Source organism: Micropterus salmoides, unplaced genomic scaffold (genome assembly GCF_014851395.1).
Source record: "Micropterus salmoides isolate LMB-PRFRI ecotype aquatic unplaced genomic scaffold, ASM1485139v1 Ms_hic_scaffold_1, whole genome shotgun sequence".
NCBI classification, from domain to species: domain Eukaryota; kingdom Metazoa; phylum Chordata; class Actinopteri; order Centrarchiformes; family Centrarchidae; genus Micropterus; species Micropterus salmoides.
In genome coordinates this window covers 1309545-1329544 of record NW_024040040.1, presented here as the reverse complement: position 1 = coordinate 1329544, position 20000 = coordinate 1309545, and the positions used below count along the sequence as shown (strand labels likewise).

The window sequence follows — 20000 nt, the reverse complement described above, 5'->3', positions numbered from 1 at the left end:
AAACACACAGACTCCAGCTGTCAGTGCTGATTTCCTCTAAAGACGGGGCTTTCTGGTAGTAAATAGAAAAGTTCTGAAATGAAATGTGAATCAGGAACAACTTGTTGACTGTAACTCGTGGTGACCCTGGTACTGATGGAACCAGGGTTTGACTCTGGGCACATCAGAACCAGTGTTATTCATGTTCAACTCTTATCCCAGCTTTCCAGAACTCAAGAGCTTTGGAAACCCACAGTGTCCCTCAGGGTTCTGTTCTTGGGCCCTTTGCTATTTACACTATACATGAAGAAGTACTTAAAGTATTCTTTTTACTTCTTCACTTTGTGGTTCCTCCGTGAAAAGATCCTGAAGTAGCCTCAAAGGTCTGGCTCGCCTGTCCCGACACCACACCTGCTACTAAAAGGATATTTTATTTCCTCTCTTAAAGTCAAATTAGAGGTAAATAAACTCTCAAACATTGATGGAGACAAACGAGACGAGCAGATCATCATTTTTATAGTCACTGATCCGGATTTCAGGGACGTTTAGTAACTTACACCTCAGCAGCGTCGAGCTCTGGGGCTTCAGGTTCAATCAGACTGAAGATCATCGGACCCACCGTCTCATCTTTCTCCGCCTTCCTCTTTCCCGCCTTCCAATCCTGAAATATCACAACACTGCTTTAGCCAATCAGGACGGAGCTTTCAAACCACCTAACAGTCGATTGACCGAAACTTCTACTGCAGGGGGCGGGGCTACACCTGCCTTCTCGTCTCTGTAGCTGAGGAAGAGCTGAAAAACGTCACTCTGAGAGACGATGGGGTGACGACACATCCGAGTCATCCATGCCTGCAGCTGCTCCATCCTCATCTTGATGAAGTCCTCCTCAAACCGGCCTGAAAGCACAGGTACAGACTCAAACACAGGGGTCATCATTATCCTGATGTCCTCCTCAAAACCGTCTGAAAGCAGGTGTTTCGAGGCCTTACAGGTGTTGCGGAATTGTACGAGTGTGTCGGGGTCTTACAGGTGTTGCGGAATTGTACGAGTGTTTCGGGGTCTTACAGGTGTTGCGGAATTGTACGAGTGTTTCGGGGCCTTACAGGTGTTGCGGAATTGTACGAGTGTTTCGGGGCTTACAGGTGTTGCGGAATTGTACGAGTGTTTCGGGGCCTTACAGGTGTTGCGGAATTGTACGAGTGTTTCGGGGCTTACAGGTGTTGCGGAATTGTACGAGTGTTTACAGGTGTTGCGGAATTGTACGAGTGTTTCGGGGCCTTACAGGTGTTGCGGAATTGTACGAGTGTTTCGGGGCCTTACAGGTGTTGCGGAATTGTACGAGTGTTTCGGGGCCTTACAGGTGTTGCGGAATTGTACGAGTGTTTCGGGCCTTACAGGTGTTGCGGAATTGTACGAGTGTTTCGGGCCTTACAGGTGTTGCGGAATTGTACGAGTGTTTCGGGCCTTACAGGTGTTGCGGAATTGTACGAGTGTTTCGGGGCCTTACAGGTGTTGCGGAATTGTACGAGTGTTTCGGGCCTTACAGGTGTTGCGGAATTGTACGAGTGTTTCGGGCCTTACAGGTGTTGGGGAATTGTACGAGTGTTTCGGGCCTTACAGGTGTTGCGGAATTGTACGAGTGTTTCGGGGCCTTACAGGTGTTGCGGAATTGTACGAGTGTTTCGGGCCTTACAGGTGTTGCGGAATTGTACGAGTGTTTCGGGCCTTACAGGTGTTGCGGAATTGTACGAGTGTTTCGGGGCCTTACAGGTGTTGCGGAATTGTACGAGTGTTTCGAGGCCTTACAGGTGTTGCGGAATTGTACGAGTGTTTCGAGGCCTTACTGGTGTTGCGGAATTGTACGAGTGTTTTGGGTCTTACAGGTGTTGCGGAATTGTACGAGTGTTTCGGGGTCTTACAGGTGTTGCGGAATTGTACGAGTGTTTCGGGGCCTTACAGGTGTTGCGGAATTGTACGAGTGTTTCGGGGTCTTACAGGTGTTGCGGAATTGTACGAGTGTTTCGGGGTCTTACAGGTGTTGCGGAATTGTACGAGTGTTTCGGGGTCTTACCGGTGTGGTTGTCATGACTCACCTGTCACCTGTTTGTCGGGCAGTGAGGGGATGGGCAGAGCCGAGCCAAACTTCTCCAGCAAACGCTCATACAGCCAATCAAAGTGCTTGTAGCGATGATTGACAGGTCTGTTGGTCGTCTGGAGTAAGATGTTAATGGGTCAGAGGGTCTGTTTTACTAATACTGTATATAACTGTATATTACTGTTAACTACTGTATGTATTACTGCATGTGTATGCAGTACTTGTGATCGCTCACATTGGGAGTGATCTGGTACTCAATGAAGCTCTTCAGACCGTATAGTTTGGACTCTTTCTTCGGATGGGCGATCACACAGTCCAGAGGAGCCGACGGGTACAGCCAGACCGGACCCACATCTCCCACCTGATTGGACAAAGAACGGGAACCAATCAGAGCACAGCGATCACAACACAGTTTGATAAATGATGAATAAAGTAGATAACTCACGTAGACAGGAAGTCTGTCTCTGCTGTTAGCTGGAGGATTGGCCAACAAGAAGACTTCTGGGCTCGGACCTTTGGAGAACGGAAACCTAAGAACACACAAGATTATTGACATATATGTATTGACATGGATACATCCACCCTGGGATCTGGACAATACAAAAGACTACTGAGATCTGCTGGGATCTACTAGAATCTACAGGGATATACGCTGTAATCTACTGAGACATCTGGAGATCTACTGTGTGAGTTTGTACTTGTTAAGGGAGAGCTTCACAGAGGGCCCGTGGGTGCTCCGTCCTGAAGCCCCGCCCTCATCCCCTGGATCGTCACCGTGGTAACCGCCTACTGATTGGTCGTCCCAGTCGTCGTCCCACTCGCCGTTATCGTCCTCGACAGCGGCTGGAGACAGGAAAGAGTTTTCTGTTGGTTTCTGGGTTGGTACTTACAAGATGCTTATAGAAACTTATAGAACCACCATCAGGTTCTGGCAACCAGGGACTGGAGCATCTCGCAGGTTCCTCACCATGTTGCAGATAAAACCTTAAACTTTATCTAGACTAACACTGCACTTTGACTTAAATCCGGTGTCACCTTGTGGTGTCTGCAGGTAACCCCGACTGTCCCATCCTTCTGCCTCTGCCCCGGAACAGGAGCCCCCGCCTCCTTCTCCGCCGCCACAGTTATAGAGCTGAAACACAACATCAGCAACATGAAGGAACAAGAACTCTTTGTTGTGGTTTTGCGTCTCTTTGTCGTGATTTTGCATCTCTGTGTGGTGGTTTTGTGTCTCTGTGTGGTGGTTTTGTCTCTTTGTTGTGGTTTTGCGTCTCTTTGTCGTGATTTTGCATCTCTGTGTGGTGGTTTTGTGTCTCTGTGTGGTGGTTTTGCGTCTCTGTGTGGTGGTTTTGTCTCTTTGTTGTGGTTTTGCATCTCTGTGTGGTGGTTTTGCGTCTCTGTGTGGTGGTTTTGCGTCTGTGTGTGGTGGTTTTGCGTCTGTGTGTGGTGGTTTTGTGTCTCTTTAAAGTGGTTTTGAGACTGTGTGTGGTGGTTTTGTGTCTCTTTAAAGTGGTTTTGAGACTGTGTGTGGTGGTTTTGCGTCTCTTTGTCATGTTTTTGCATCTCTGTGTGGTGGTTTTGCGTCTCTGTGTGGTGGTTTTGTCTCTTTGTTGTGGTTTTGCATCTCTGTGTGGTGGTTTTGTGTCTCTGTGTGGTGGTTTTGCGTCTGTGTGTGGTGGTTTTGCGTCTGTGTGTGGTGGTTTTGTGTCTCTTTAAAGTGGTTTTGAGACTGTGTGTGGTGGTTTTGTGTCTCTTTAAAGTGGTTTTGAGACTGTGTGTGGTGGTTTTGCGTCTCTTTGTCATGTTTTTGCATCTCTGTGTGGTGGTTTTGTGTCTCTGTGTGGTGGTTTTGCGTCTCTGTGTGGTGGTTTTGTCTCTTTGTTGTGGTTTTGCATCTCTGTGTGGTGGTTTTGCGTCTGTGTGTGGTGGTTTTGTGTCTCTTTAAAGTGGTTTTGAGACTGTGTGTGGTGGTTTTGTGTCTCTTTAAAGTGGTTTTGAGACTGTGTGTGGTGGTTTTGCGTCTCTTTGTCATGTTTTTGCATCTCTATGTGGTGGTTTTGTGTCTCTGTGTGGTGGTTTTGAGACTGTGTGTGGTGGTTTTGCGTCTCTTTGTCATGTTTTTGCATCTCTGTGTGGTGGTTTTGCGTCTCTGTGTGGTGGTTTTGTCTCTTTGTTGTGGTTTTGCATCTCTGTGTGGTGGTTTTGTGTCTCTGTGTGGTGGTTTTGCGTCTCTGTGTGGTGGTTTTGTCTCTTTGTTGTGGTTTTGCATCTCTGTGTGGTGGTTTTGCGTCTGTGTGTGGTGGTTTTGCGTCTGTGTGTGGTGGTTTTGTGTCTCTTTAAAGTGGTTTTGAGACTGTGTGTGGTGGTTTGCGTCTCTTTGTCATGTTTTTGCGTCTCTGTTTGGTGGGTTTGCTTCTGTTCTTAACTATTGAGTGTCACGGACAGAAGAAATGTCAGCCGGCTCTAACAGAGGATGTGGGAGGAGCTCCCTTCTGGTTCAGAGTGAACCAGCCTGGTGACATGAAGTGAAATTAGCTCACCTGTAAATAGCCCTCAGGTACCAGTCCGGTTTGTCCGCTGGAGTTCTGGGCTTGGATCCAGCCTCCACCCACAGTCTGCACACACAAACACACGTCATGACTGAGCGTGTGTCACGTACTATTATATTTCTGGTATATTACTTCATCTGTGTGTACCTGGTCGAGCACAGTGACCGCCTCTCCCTGTCGGACCGACAGCTCGTTGTTTCCGGGCTCAGCGGTGAAGTCGTACAGAACCTGAGCCTGAAACAAACAAACTCCTGTAACTAAACCTGTGAGTTTCATAACTGAGCTCATAGAAAGGTTTGAGGTTAGAAACGAGGGTCCCTGCACTCAGAGCCAGTGTGTCTGAGAGGAAGGTCTGGTTATCAGTGAAACCACGACCTCTGACAAACACAGAAACCAGTTTCCTGTCAGACCAGAACTCCTCAGTCATCAGCCTCAGGCCTTTTCCTCCAAAACCCCTGATCCTGTCCACTCAGGTTACTGCTGCACAACTGCGACTTTCTGTCTCTCTGTTATTTTCCCTGAGAAAGTAAAGATCACGAGCGATTTTATGAGTTCACTTGTCTGCATTACACATCTGGAACTAGCATATATTCACTTTAATTTTATTTCTATAGGACCAATTCACATCTCAGAGCGCTTTTCACACAGAGCAGAACCATGGCTCAGTGGCCATCTGCCTCCCCCTCTAATAAACATATATTTATATTTGATAGGATGGTCCTACCAGACTCCTTGTGATATTTAGATGATTTCTGTCTGTTTCTGTTAAAATCCTTTTAACACAAATAGGTTTCTCTGTCTTCTATAGATGTCTGCAGTTTGTTTTCTGTGTATTATTATACTGGACTCATTTTCTACAGAGCTGCAGTAGAAACTGTGAGTTTTAATGTTCTTTAGGTGTTTTCCTTCAGTTGACATCTTCATGGTATTCCTACCAGACTCCTATTGAATTTTGCAGGGTTTTTGAACGTGTTTGCATTGGTAAACAGGCCGGTTCAGTACTTTTTATGGCGTTTTCTCTGATGAGGAAAACCTAAAATCCTCCGACAGAAACGTTCCGCACCTTTAATGATGTTTCAGTAACGTTCCTTCAGCTTCACACGGAGCTTTTACTGTCTGCTTGAATTGACTAATTTCTCTATGCAGTTCTGCGGCGGCTGACTGCGAGTCGTCTGTCTTCGGCCAGCTGCTGCAGGAACAGGTGGGAGGTCAAAGGTCACCGTCAGCCACAGGTGAGCGGCCTTACCTGCAGAGCCATGATGACATCAGCGGCCGCCGCTTCTTATTCTTTTATCTCCGATCAAAGTTTCATCCTGTCAGCTGCTCACACCGACCTGCGACTTCTTCTTCTTCTGCTGCTGCTTCTTCTTCCGCAGCAGCAGCGCCCAAACAACACAGACACGGCTTCCGGTGCCGGATTTCACAATAAAAGCTCGGTGTGAATAATACCGAAATAAATTCAAATAACTAGATGTTTTAACTGTAGAATAACATTATTATTACCACGGAGGGAGACCGGAAACAGGCAAAAACAGGGCCGTTATATCCATCAAGGTAGTTATGGTATTTATCTTCATCACATATGTGACTTTATTTTGAAAGGACAATCAATTTCCTGTATTTTACCGTTTTAGCAGAAAACCTGACAGAATGTGACGTCAGACACCCGGAACAGCTGAGGAGTGTTCCCACGTACAGGATACCCGGGGTGTCGGGTTACACACGGGTACACTGTAAAAATACTGTTCATATTAAAAACACATAAAACACTGTAAAATACTGTTCATATTAAAATACATAAAACACTGTAAAAATACTGTTCATATTAAAAACACATAAAACACTGTAAAATACTGTTCATATTAAAAATACATAAAACACTGTAAAAATACTGTTCATATTAAAAACACATAAAACACTGTAAAAATACTGTTCATATTAAAAATACATAAAACACTGTAAAAATACTGTTCATATTAAAAATACATAAAACACACTGAAAATACTGTTCATATTAAAAACACATAAAACACTGTAAAAATACTGTTCATATTAAAAACACATAAAACACACTGAAAATACTGTTCATATTAAAAACGCATAAAACACTGTAAAAATACTGTTCATATTAAAAACACATAAAACACACTGAAAATACTGTTCATATTAAAAACACATAAAACACTGTAAAAATACTGTTCATATTAAAAACGTAAAACACACTGAAAATACTGTTCATATTAAAAACACGTAAAACACTGTAAAAATACTGTTCATATTAAAAATACATAAAACACACTGAAAATACTGTTCATATTAAAAACACATAAAACACACTGAAAATACTGTTCATATTAAAAATACATAAAACACACTGAAAATACTGTTCATATTAAAAATACATAAAACACTGTAAAAATACTGTTCATATTAAAAACACATAAAACACACTGAAAATACTGTTCATATTAAAAACATAAAACACACTGAAAATACTGTTCATATTAAAAATACATAAAACACACTGAATATACTGTTCATATTAAAATACATAAAACACTGTAAAAATACTGTTCATATTAAAAACACATAAAACACACTGAAAATACTGTTCATATTAAAAATACATAAAACACACTGAAAATACTGTTTTAAAAACATAAAACACTGTAAAATACTGTTCATATTAAAAATACATAAAACACACTGTAAAATACTGTTCATATTAAAAATACATAAAACACTGTAAAAATACTGTTTTAAAAACATAAAACACACTGTAAAATACTGTTTATGTTAAAAATACATAAAACACACTGAAAATACTGTTCATATTAAAAATACATAAAACACACTGAAAATACTGTTCATATTAAAAATACATAAAACACACTGAAAATACTGTTCATAATAAAAGTACATAAAACACACTGAAAATACTGTTCATAATAAAAGTACATAAAACACATTGAAAATACTGTTCATATTAAAAATACATAAAACACTGTGAAAATACTGTTCATATTAAAAATACATAAAACACACTGTAAAATACTGTTCATAATAAAAGTACATAAAACACATTGAAAATACTGTTCATATTAAACATACATAAAACACACTGTAAAATACTGTTTTAAAAAACATAAAACACTGTAAAATACTGTTTATACGAAAACTATATAACATTGTGAAATACTGTTCATTAAAAACCTAAAACACACTGTGAAATAACACATATATACCCTGTACTGTAAAACATACAGTTGCAGCTCAGAAAAATTGAATACCGTGGAAAAGGTATCGTATTTCTATAATTTTATTCACAAAGTGAAACTTTCATAAATTCTAGGTTCATTCTACGTAAAGTGAAATATATATATATATATATATTCCTATTCCTGGTGAGGGGTTGACCAAAGAATTAAGATACAACCAACCGTTGTCTTTGAAGAATTTATTTAACAAAAGAGAATAAACAGAGAAGTACTTAAACACATAGACAGCTGGTCCAGAGACCTGCCGTCCAGGGCAGCTTCGGGCGTCTGGCCCCGAGCAAAGGGATGCATTGTCATTTATACAGTCTAGGTTTCTATGTTTTGGGAAAAGAGATCCCCTCTCAGCCTTGAATCCAGGAGAGGAGAGGAACAACAAAAGAGGAAAACACCAAAACAATCTCACAGCTCTGACCTAAACCCTAGTAAATATGGACGGACCAACATAAGGAGTATAGGAGAGGAAAGGTTAAGGATAAAAACATAATACATATATCTTTAAGCCATAGAGAGAATAGTAATAATAATATTTAAAAAATCATACATAAAAGATTAAATGTAAGAGGACACAATTTTCTGCCACAACACTGGGTACATCTGGGATTTTCACCCAAACTGCTGCAGCCCCTTCAGGTTGGATGGGTTCTGCTGCTGTCCAGTATTCTTTAGGTCGGACCACAGATTCTGGCCCTCTCTTGGCAGAGTTGTTGTTGTGCTATGATATTTATATATTTTCTACAACCCAAAGCAGATCTGTACTTCCTCGTACATCTCAGTCTTCACGGTGATGCTTAGTTGTTGCATAAAGACTGAGATCATGTGACAGATCATCTGACCGTTAGATTGCACACAGGTAGAATTTATTTAACTACTTATGTGACTTCTGAAGGTAACTGTTGCTCCATATCTCATTTAGGGGCTTGGTAGCAAATGGGAGTACGTGAAATCCAAATAAAAAACCTTTTGCTGCATGGCAACAAAAAAAGGAAAAAGGCCCGGGGGGTTCATATTATTGCAAGCCACTGTAAGAAGATTAAAGTACAAACTGCACCGTAATAATTCAACTGAGCCACTCTAAACTGTAAAAGATACAAACCCTTAAATAACACTGAACAAAGAAGACTTTACTGTCAGAGAGGAGTCACCACCGTAACAAATACTGAACCTGCTTTATCTTCAGCCACAAACAGGAAACATTTAAAACAATATATACACTTTCTAAACTATGAAAAGCTCTGACGTTTTTCTTTACGCCTTCGGCCTGTCTGCCTGCAGGGGGCGCTGCTGTCCAGCACGCCCACCTGCTGCTGCCTGCAGGTGTTTTCCCCTGTGTCACCTGGACGCTGAGTGACAGCTTTTATTTAAGTTGTTATTGGTCAGAGAAAGACTTCCTGTCCTCTCTGCAGAGAGAATCAATATGAATCCAACCAATCACAGACAGTCAGTGTGTTTGTCACCTTTATTGAACTGAAGCTGTTTTTCAAACCGAGTTAAAGAGCAGGAAACTTTATTTTGAAAGGCCTATAGGTACAGTTTCCTGTGGTTTAATTTCCATGAACACATACAGTTAATATGTTTCTGAGAAGTAAACATGTCGGAATATTTTATTTACACAAGTTTAATTTGAAAAGAAACTCCCTCCTCGGACCACGGATACATGCGAACAGCTGATTCAGCTTCTGTTAATGGGGACAGTTTGAATAAATATCAATACATGAAGCCTGTTGGAGCTCACAGCCTCTCTCTGTCTCATGAAAACATAACATTTTATTAATAATCTCCTGCTGCTGCTGAAGAAGACTTAAATAACGTTTCTCTGTCTGAGGAACACGGATTATTGATAAATGACTGGGTTTGTAATGAATGTGTTAATAAGGCTTCATGTCCTTTAGAAGACAAAGTGATGGAATATAAATATATATTCCTCAGCTGCTCAGGTTACATCCTGATAACGTGTTGATGAGTGAGAGAGGCTGAACCTGCTGTTACATGCATATAATATATAGTTGTTATTATTATTAATCTAGCAGCTGTGTGTTTACAGCCACCAGGGGCGCTACAGAGCTGCAGCACTCTCACTGGATGCACCACCACATGACGGCCACCGAGGCCAGCAGACCAATCACAGAGCTGGCTGCAGAGGAGGGGGCGGAGTTACACAGGTCCGAGTTGCAGCACTTGAAGGTAAAACTGGAAATCTGGAAATGATGGATGTAGAGTTATTGATCAGATGGAACAACATAGAGCTTAAACACAATACAACAACGTTATTACATTACATTATTCACACCATTCACACCTTTCACACCATTTACATTATTCACACCTTTCACGCCATTCACATTATTCATACCTTTCACACCGGTTCACATTATTCACACCATTCACATTATTTACACCTTTCACACCTTTCACGCCTTTCACACTGTTACCACTGGTTCACAACTTTCACATTATTCACACCATTCACACCTTTCACACCATTTACATTATTCACACCTTTCACGCCATTCACATTATTCACACCTTTCACACCGTTCCCACTGGTTCACATCATTCACACCATTCCCACTGGTTCACATCATTCACACCGTTCACATCATTCACACCTTTCACGCCTTTCACACTGTTACCACTGGTTCACAACTTTTACATTATTCACACCATTCACATTATTCACACCTTTCACACCGTTCCCACTGGTTCACAACTTTCACACCGTTCACATTATTCACACCTTTCACGCCTTTCACACCGTTACCACTGGTTCACAACTTTCACATTATTCACACCATTCACACCATTTACATTATTCACACCTTTCACACCGTTCACACCGTTCACACCGTTCACACCTTTCACACCGTTCACATTATTCACACCTTTCACACCAACTTTTACACTTTTTCACACCTTTCACACTGTTCACACCGGTTTACAACTTCACTTTCACATGTCGTTTAACCTGGAAACGGTGGTGAAAGTGTGCACACTGTTTTCAGATTGAATGTGCCGTGGTGTTGATGATGATGACGGTATGTTACCTTGTTTATCATGTTCACTATTTTATTGATTGCTGATCGGGGATTTGTTGTTTTTGACTGCCGTCTGTGAACCAAATTGACAGTGATGCTCCCCAAAGGAGAGGAAAGGAAATAATGCCGTCCCACAATTCCTTGCTGCAGCAACTTTCGATTAAGGACGGCGAAGTTCCCTTTGGCTATTAATTATGAATACACTGTACTGGTTGTACTGGTTTAATGGTTTGTATTGGCGGTTAATACCACCACACCATACTGTGGTTATAAATGGTGTTAATTAACACCAGCTGAGCTTACTGACTGCGTTCCTTGAGTACACAGTGATGAATGTGAACTGGTCTGGGTTTCCTCCTGGTGGTTTGGAGTTGTTATAGCACGTCATGCTGTTTAGCTGATGACTCGAGGATCTTTTACTCAGACTTTGTGGTAACACTTTCTATGAAGGTCCTCGCTGTAATGACTTATATATTTATAACACGATGTAATGCTTCCATAAGGCGTTATAACAACTTTTATATTCACTTACTAACATACAAACAGATGAATGGCGAGCCTGTGGACGGGCCCTAACAGATGCAGTGGACAATTGGAGACATCGTGGCAGCCGTCCCTACTGCCCAAACAGTGTTCCCATTCAGTTCCTTTAAGATGTTCTTTAAAACATTTTGTGCAGCGGTTGCCACGATGCTTCCGTGATGTTATATGGTCTGCAGCAGGTCTTCTCTTGAGCGATCTCTCGCCACCCTGAGAACAAGTTTCCTTCATGGAATTATGTTGTGTTGTTGTGCTAAACTGCAAAATGATCAAAATTCATACAGATTGTTCATAAAGTGAAGAAACATAAATAAAATGTGTCACTTTACTTAAAGCAAACAATTACGTGTTATAAGTTCTTATAATTAGTTCATATGGTATTGTGTCCACCTGTAATATATTATACAGGGATGGACATTTAACACTTTACTTAAAGCAAACAAAGACATGCTATATAACATTAAACATTACTATAAGCTGTTATTCCATTTTATATCACTAATTCTAAATAGTGACTAAAGTGTATTTATAACGGGGCAGAGTCGGTGGTTATAATGTACTATGAAACATGGGCGGAGATTCTGCCACACACTGATATAAACTGTGATATGTACTGTTAGTTATAAAACATTAAATCAAAAGGTCATAATACGTTATGAACTTTGCTATAGCGCCTAATGCACGTTGTAAGTGATTGTAACAGTTGTTATAACATCATTATATGGTGTTATCAATGTATGCATAAGCCATCATAGCGATGACCTTCATAGAAAGTGTTACTGACTTTGGTTCGTGGTTGTTCACATCATAAAGGAATCTGAAAGTTAACGCCTGTTAATGTTACTGCTCATTTTATAACTGCCCAACAGGCAGCGCTTATTTTCAGGTTGTGGCTGTGTGATAAACAAGCGCACGCTGATCAAACTCCGAGTATCCGAGAACCTCTACAGACTAAATGATGAAATATCAGACGGACCTGCTGGTAGATTAGTCATGGAAGTCCAGCAGCATAACGCTGTAGCGTGACGCGTTTGAGTTAATCTGCCTCATGTGACGCTCAGCGCTCTGCTGGGTGACGTGCACGTGCACACATGGTGAGGTCGACGCTGAAATGATGTACGGTGCAGCCCTGAAGGTGGTCGTTACCTGGGGGAACATCTGGGACAGTCGGCCGTACTCGCAGTCTGAATACTTCAGACACTGACGGTAGGTCATCCCACCTGCGGGACACACAACAGTAGAATCTCAGTAGACTAAGAGACGGGGGGGTGGCGATGGGGTGCAATGGGTAAGACACCTGCCTTTGGCGTGACCCATCCACCATTGTGTCCCTGAACAAGACACTTAACCCCTCGTTGCTCCAGAGGCGTGCCACACGTACAGCAGCTGTAAGTCGCTCTGGATAAAAGCTAAATAATTAAATGTAAATGTAGACTGATCTGGTTCCTTCAGGATCGCGGAACATGGATCTGCCTACAGGAACTCTGGACAGCCAAATCAATCAGCTAGAGATCTGGCCAATCAGAATCCAGTATTCCCTGTGGTTCTGGTAAGGTCCAGGTGTAAGGGTGTACAGGTGTACCTCTCTCGTTGAGCGTGAGACAGGCGTCGTCATAGCTACAGTCTCGTTGTTTGGAGCAGCTGCCGGTGTAGTCCTTACAGCTGAAACAGCGAATGGCTGATCCTGAAACAGAACACATTTTACAGTCAGTAGAGTCCGAGTCCTGGACTACGACAGTCTGTGGGCTACAGGTCACGTCCAGGTCTATCAGGGTCTAGGCTAACATTAGCTGTCCTGATCCTTGTTAGTCCTAATCCGTCCTTCCTCTTGTAAAAGTGTGGCATAACACTTCCAGTGATGGCTTTTAATAACCACGGTGACGTCACCGGCAGACACCTGATGAGCGCAGACTTCACCCTCTGAAGTCAAACCGTCACAAGCTTCATGAAGGTCGTAGGTGAACCTGATAAAGTGGCGACTTTAACATTGTTTTGTCCCTGTATTTAAAAAGGTTTGACTCTCCAGCTCAGAGTTATCCAAGGAAGGTTCTAATCAAGGGCAGCTGGACTGGTTGAAGATACTCGGAGACGTTTCGTCTCTCATCTGACAGACAGGAAACTCAGCTATTGAACCTCAGTGCGGTAGTTTGCCAGGATCAAAGATACCGCTGGTTCGTTAGTGCTGCTGGCTGTTTAACGACACTGGTCACGGCCCTTAGAGCCACCTGAGGCCTGAACGACCGTCGCTGTCACCTGAGGCCAAAAGTGAACGTACACCGTTTAAGATCCGTTTTACCTTCACCCAAAAGAAATAATGCACAACTTGTATGTATACAAGTATATCATATCTAATATCTAAAGCCAGCCAAACCCTACAAAGGTACAGGTATCCAACCTCCCAAACTCCAGGAGCCGTGTGGCTTTACTTTTATTCACTGACTAAACCTGCCTCTGTCTGCTCGCTCCACATGGGGCCGGGAGACGAAGTGGAACCAGACGCTCAGGTCAAGTAACGTATAGACGTGACGTCTCATGACAGGATGACAGTTGTCTCTTTGGGTGGACGGCCAAAACTAAAGAAGACAAACCCCGGCTGACTCTTACATCAAGGTCTCCTTGTAAAGACATTTATTAATTCAGTCTTTTGATGATGTTGAGAGTTTGCAGGTGAATTTCCACAACATCATAAAGAAACACAACCCACAGTGCGTCACAGACAAGCCCACCTGCTCAGTCGCTGGGTACAAACCTTAAATCAGCTAAGAAACAGTTTTAATAAAACAAACGTACCGAGTCCGATCAGAGCGGAGCAGATCACCAGACAGATCCCCAGGGAGCGCTTCATTTTCACCCCAGCACAGCTCACACACTCATCTGCAGCAGCACATTCATGTGGAGACAAAGACAGAGGACAAAAGGTTTGTTGTGTCTTTCAATAAAACCGTCCAGCACGTACAGCGTGTACTCACCCAGCGGCAGCAGTCAAAGTAATACTGCGGTTCAGCAGTACTTTTGTTACTGAGGAGAGAAGAGGGCGAGTGGCGATTCTGACTCTGACTGACAGCTGAGGGCAGCTCAGAGGCCACGCCCACTGGGAGGAGCCTGCACGTTTGAACGCTAATCACTTTCATTGTTTTCAATGTCATTTTAATTTAAATGTCAGAACAGTGAACATGACTACTGCTGTGTACTACTGTACTACACAGGAGGGCGGGGTCAGGGGTACAGGACCCTCTGGACTACTGTGTACTTACTGTGTACTACTGTACTACACAGGAGGGCGGGGTCAGGGGTACAGGACCCTCTGGACTACTGTGTACTTACTGTACTACACAGGATGGCGGGGTCAGGGGTACAGGACCCTCTGGACTACTGTGTACTTACTGTGTACGTACTGTACCACACAGGAGGGCGGGGTCAGGGGTACAGGACCCTCTGGACTACTGTGTACTTACTGTGTACGTACTGTACCACACAGGAGGGCGGGGTCAGAGGTACAGGACCCTCTGGACTACTGTGTACTTACTGTGTACTACTGTACTACACAGGAGGGCGGGGTCAGAGGTACAGGACCCTCTGGACTACTGTGTACTTACTGTGTACTACTGTACTACACAGGAGGGCGGGGTCAGAGGTACAGGACCCTCTGGACTACTGTGTACTTACTGTGTACTACTGTACTACACAGGATGGCGGGGTCAGGGGTACAGGACCCTCTGGACTACTGTGTACTTACTGTACTACACAGGAGGGCGGGGTCAGGGGTACAGGACCCTCTGGACTACTGTGTACTTACTGTGTACTACACAGGAGGGGGGGTCAGGGGTACAGGACCCTCTGGACTACTGTGTACTTACTGTGTACTACTGTACTACACAGGAGGGCGGGGTCAGGGGTACAGGACCCTCTGGACTACTGTGTACTTACTGTACTACACAGGATGGCGGGGTCAGGGGTACAGGACCCTCTGGACTACTGTGTACTTACTGTACTACACAGGAGGGCGGGGTCAGAGGTACAGGACCCTCTGGACTACTGTGTACTTACTGTACTACACAGGAGGGCGGGGTCAGAGGTACAGGACCCTCTGGACTACTGTGTACTTACTGTACTACACAGGAGGGCGGGGTCAGAGGTACAGGACCCTCTGGACTACTGTGTACTTACTGTACTACACAGGATGGCGGGGTCAGGGTACAGGACCCTCTGGACTACTGTGTACTTACTGTGTACTACTGTACTACACAGGAGGGCGGGGTCAGGGTACAGGACCCTCTGGACTACTGTGTACATACTGTGTACTACTGTACTACACAGGAGGGCGGGGTCAGGGGTACAGGACCCTCTGGACTACTGTGTACTTACTGTACTACACAGGAGGGCGGGGTCAGGGTACAGGACCCTCTGGACTACTGTGTACTTACTGTACTACACAGGAGGGCGGGGTCAGAGGTACAGGACCCTCTGGACTACTGTGTACTTACTGTACTACACAGGAGGGCGGGGTCAGAGGTACAGGACCCTCTGGACTACTGTGTACTTACTGTACTACACAGGATGGCGGGGTCAGGGGTACAGGACCCTCTGGACTACTGTGTACTTACTGTGTACTACTGTACTACACAGGAGGGCGGGGTCAGAGGTACAGGACCCTCTGGACTACTGTGTACTTACTGTGTACTACTGTACTACACAGGAGGGCGGGGTCAGAGGTACAGGACCCTCTGGACTACTGTGTACTTACTGTGTACTACTGTACTACACAGGATGGCGGGGTCAGGGGTACAGGACCCTCTGGACTACTGTGTACTTACTGTACTACACAGGATGGCGGGGTCAGGGGTACAGGACCCTCTGGACTACTGTGTACTTACTGTGTACTACTGTACTACACAGGATGGCGGGGTCAGGGGTACAGGACCCTCTGGACTACTGTGTACGTACTGTACTACACAGGAGGGCGGGGTCAGGGGTACAGGACCCTCTGGACTACTGTGTACTACTGTACTACACAGGATGGCGGGGTCAGGGGTACAGGACCCTCTGGACTACTGTGTACTTACTGTGTACTACTGTACTACACAGGAGGGCGGGGTCAGGGGTACAGGACCCTCTGGACTACTGTGTACTTACTGTGTACTACTGTACTACACAGGATGGCGGGGTCAGGGGTACAGGACCCTCTGGACTACTGTGTACTTACTGTGTACTACTGTACTACACAGGAGGGCGGGGTCAGAGGTACAGGACCCTCTGGACTACTGTGTACTTACTGTGTACTACTGTACTACACAGGATGGCGGGGTCAGAGGTACAGGACCCTCTGGACTACTGTGTACGTACTGTACTACACAGGAGGGCGGGGTCAGGGGTACAGGACCCTCTGGACTACTGTGTACGTACTGTGTACTACTGTACTACACAGGATGGCGGGGTCAGAGGTACAGGACCCTCTGGACTACTGTGTACGTACTGTACTACACAGGATGGCGGGGTCAGAGGTACAGGACCCTCTGGACTACTGTGTACTACTGTACTACACAGGATGGCGGGGTCAGAGGTACAGGACCCTCTGGACTACTGTGTACTTACTGTGTACTACTGTACTACACAGGAGGGCGGGGTCAGAGGTACAGGACCCTCTGGACTACTGTGTACTTACTGTGTACTACTGTACTACACAGGATGGCGGGGTCAGAGGTACAGGACCCTCTGGACTACTGTGTACGTACTGTACTACACAGGAGGGCGGGGTCAGGGGTACAGGACCCTCTGGACTACTGTGTACGTACTGTGTACTACTGTACTACACAGGATGGCGGGGTCAGAGGTACAGGACCCTCTGGACTACTGTGTACGTACTGTACTACACAGGAGGGCGGGGTCAGGGGTACAGGACCCTCTGGACTACTGTGTACGTACTGTACTACACAGGATGGCAGGGTCAGGGGTACAGGACCCTCTGGACTACTGTGTACTTACTGTGTACTACTGTACTACACAGGATGGCGGGGTCAGAGGTACAGGACCCTCTGGACTACTGTGTACTTACTGTGTACTACTGTACTACACAGGATGGCGGGGTCAGAGGTACAGGACCCTCTGGACTACTGTGTACGTACTGTACTACACAGGATGGCGGGGTCAGGGGTACAGGACCCTCTGGACTACTGTGTACGTACTGTACTACACAGGATGGCGGGTCAGAGGTACAGGACCCTCTGGACTACTGTGTACTTACTGTGTACTACTGTACTACACAGGAGGGGGGGTCAGGGGTACAGGACCCTCTGGGCTACTGTGTACTTACTGTGTACTTACTGTACTACACAGGAGGGCGGGGTCAGGGGTACAGGACCCTCTGGACTACTGTGTACTACTGTGTACTACTGTACTTCACAGGAGGGGGGGGGGTCAGCGGTACAGGACCCTCTGTACTTACTGTGTACTACTGTGTACTACTGTACTACACGGGGGGGGGGTCAGGGGTACAGGACCCTCTGGACTACTGTGTACTTACTGTGTACGTACTGTACTACACAGGAGGGGGGGGTCAGAGATACAGGATCCCCTAGACTACTGTGTACTACTGTACTACACAGGAGGGGGGGGGTCAGGGGTACAGGACCCTCTAGACTACTGTGTACTACTGCACTATAGGGGTCCAGAGTCCAGGACTGTCTCGACACTCCCATGAGCCTCAGCTGGATGCTGTGTAACAGTAAACTAAGATGGTGGACGTAGCTCAGAAGCACTGATGTGCGTGCAGCCTGGTGCAGCACATCAGGCTCAGGAACTTTTTTCTGATTCTGAGTTGTGAGAACGCAGCCTCACAGCTGCTGCTGCCTGCTGGTCCGGGACGTCCAGAGGTTAACGTGATGTGATGATGGTGGATGAGAGGCTCTGTGTTCCAGCGTTTATCTCAGTGCAGAAGAACAACGACATCAGTGTTTCGGCCTCGAGTGACCCGGGAAACAAAGAGAACTCAGACAGGGACACAATCGGCCTCAGTGAGCCGGAGACAAAGAGCAGAGGGGGTCTGGTCCGGCCACCGCTCGGCCACTGTCAAACACTCGGCGTTTGTTTCATCATCAGGCCACCATCAGCTGACCGGCCTCGCGCTCGTCCTGTGTAATGTGATGATGTGTCGTCGGTCAGCGTTAGAGAGGTTTAACCCAGAACCTGAACCTCCGGTCAGGACCTCAGCTGTCACTGTAACTGAATGTGTCCTGTTACACCTGCTCACCTCTGCTCTCTTTCATTTAAAGGTTGCTTCATTTTTAAATGTTTCTATGGTGACGATCTTCCAGTGATGCGACCTCGCCCACAAACTGTCTGTGTGCCGACTATCACAGCGAACGCTGGTGTCGCATCAGCCGGGCGGAGTCATCACGTTAATGTAGAATAAGCAGGCCGGGCGACGTACGCCGGGGGGGAAAACGGTAGTTAACAGCGTAGTGATGAAATGCGCTCTGTAGAGCAGTTTGTCCGTTTGGGCTACTGTAGAAACATGGCGGCACAACATTGGTCCTTCTACGTAAGAGGAGCCACGGTGTCTGTAGATACAAATTCATTAGTAAGGGCCTTACACACACAGAAAACATAGTTATGATATTATTTTGCATTTCTATCAGTAGAAAAGTGTTGGGTCTGTTCTCTGTTCGATCCAGTTGTGGTTCTGTTTGGGGTCTTCCTGATGGGATTAATCTGGATGAGAACACGATGATAGGAGGAGAAGTCTGAGTGAACAGCAGCTCTGATCTCTAGCGAGCTCTGTTCTGTTCAAGAGCAAGAAGAAAGAAAACACATTATTATAATAAGCCCCTCCCACTTTGTAGAAAAGGATGTGTTTTATAAAGTTGAAAGTGATGATGTTTGACCACGTTAAATCAGACCATAGACCCGGTGATCAGGCTCTGAGCAGCAGCTGAGGGAAACTGGCTGTTCTGTTTCAGATAAACTGTCCATCAGTAACTGACGCTGTGAAGCTGACCTCCTCAGGAAGAGGGTTACTTTAACAAACTCTGGGTTTCTCTCTGACTCTGCAGAGCCTGAAGCTGCTGTCATTCAAACGGTCCACATGCAGAATCATTCATCTAAAGAAGTTTAAAAGAATCTAAATCAGGGTCAGAATTAGTTGTTTCCCAAACATTATCTTTAACATGATCAACCTTGACAGAGACACCTCAGAACAACTTTGTCCTTTATAACACTGGGACTCTGGACAGTAAAGACTCTGGACACTAAGGACTCTGGACCACTAAGGACTCTGTGGACACTAAAGACTCTGGACACTAAGGACTCTGTGGACACTAAGGACTGTGGACACTAAAGACTCTGTGGACACTAAGGACTCTGTGGACACTAAGGACACTAATTGTACTGGTTTTATTAGATCTTAGTGCTGCATTTGATACCATTGACCATCAGATCCTATTACAGAGACTGGAACATTTCATTGGCATTAAGGAACCGTCTAACTGGTTTAAGTCCTATTTATCAGATCGATTTCAGTTTGTACATGTTA

The 20000-nt window shown here is 44.9% G+C and overlaps 2 protein-coding genes across 2 annotated transcripts in view; both read right to left on the bottom strand.

Annotated features, from left to right (window-relative positions):
• The window catches only part of LOC119905316 (sorting nexin-9-like), a 10489-nt gene extending 4464 nt beyond the window's left edge, over positions 1-6025 (bottom strand). The window contains exons 1-10 of the mRNA XM_038722244.1: positions 5870-6025; positions 4771-4857; positions 4615-4689; positions 3110-3206; positions 2773-2917; positions 2520-2604; positions 2310-2435; positions 2073-2190; positions 745-875; positions 537-640 (exon numbers count right to left, since the gene is read on the bottom strand). Coding sequence (XP_038578172.1) covers positions 537-640; positions 745-875; positions 2073-2190; positions 2310-2435; positions 2520-2604; positions 2773-2917; positions 3110-3206; positions 4615-4689; positions 4771-4857; positions 5870-5881 — 980 coding nt within the window. The 5' untranslated portion in view covers positions 5882-6025. The remainder of the gene's footprint in view (positions 1-536; positions 641-744; positions 876-2072; positions 2191-2309; positions 2436-2519; positions 2605-2772; positions 2918-3109; positions 3207-4614; positions 4690-4770; positions 4858-5869) is intronic.
• Positions 6026-9342: 3317 nt separating this feature from the next.
• LOC119915407 (CD59 glycoprotein-like) lies at positions 9343-14541 on the bottom strand. Its single transcript, XM_038734967.1, has 5 exons — positions 14443-14541; positions 14264-14347; positions 13056-13157; positions 12620-12693; positions 9343-10096 (listed from the first exon to the last, which is right to left on the bottom strand). The coding sequence occupies exons 2-5, from the start codon at positions 14316-14318 to the stop codon at positions 9974-9976; spliced, it is 354 nt and encodes a 117-aa protein (XP_038590895.1). The 5' UTR covers positions 14319-14347; positions 14443-14541; the 3' UTR covers positions 9343-9973.
• Positions 14542-20000: the final 5459 nt, after the last annotated feature.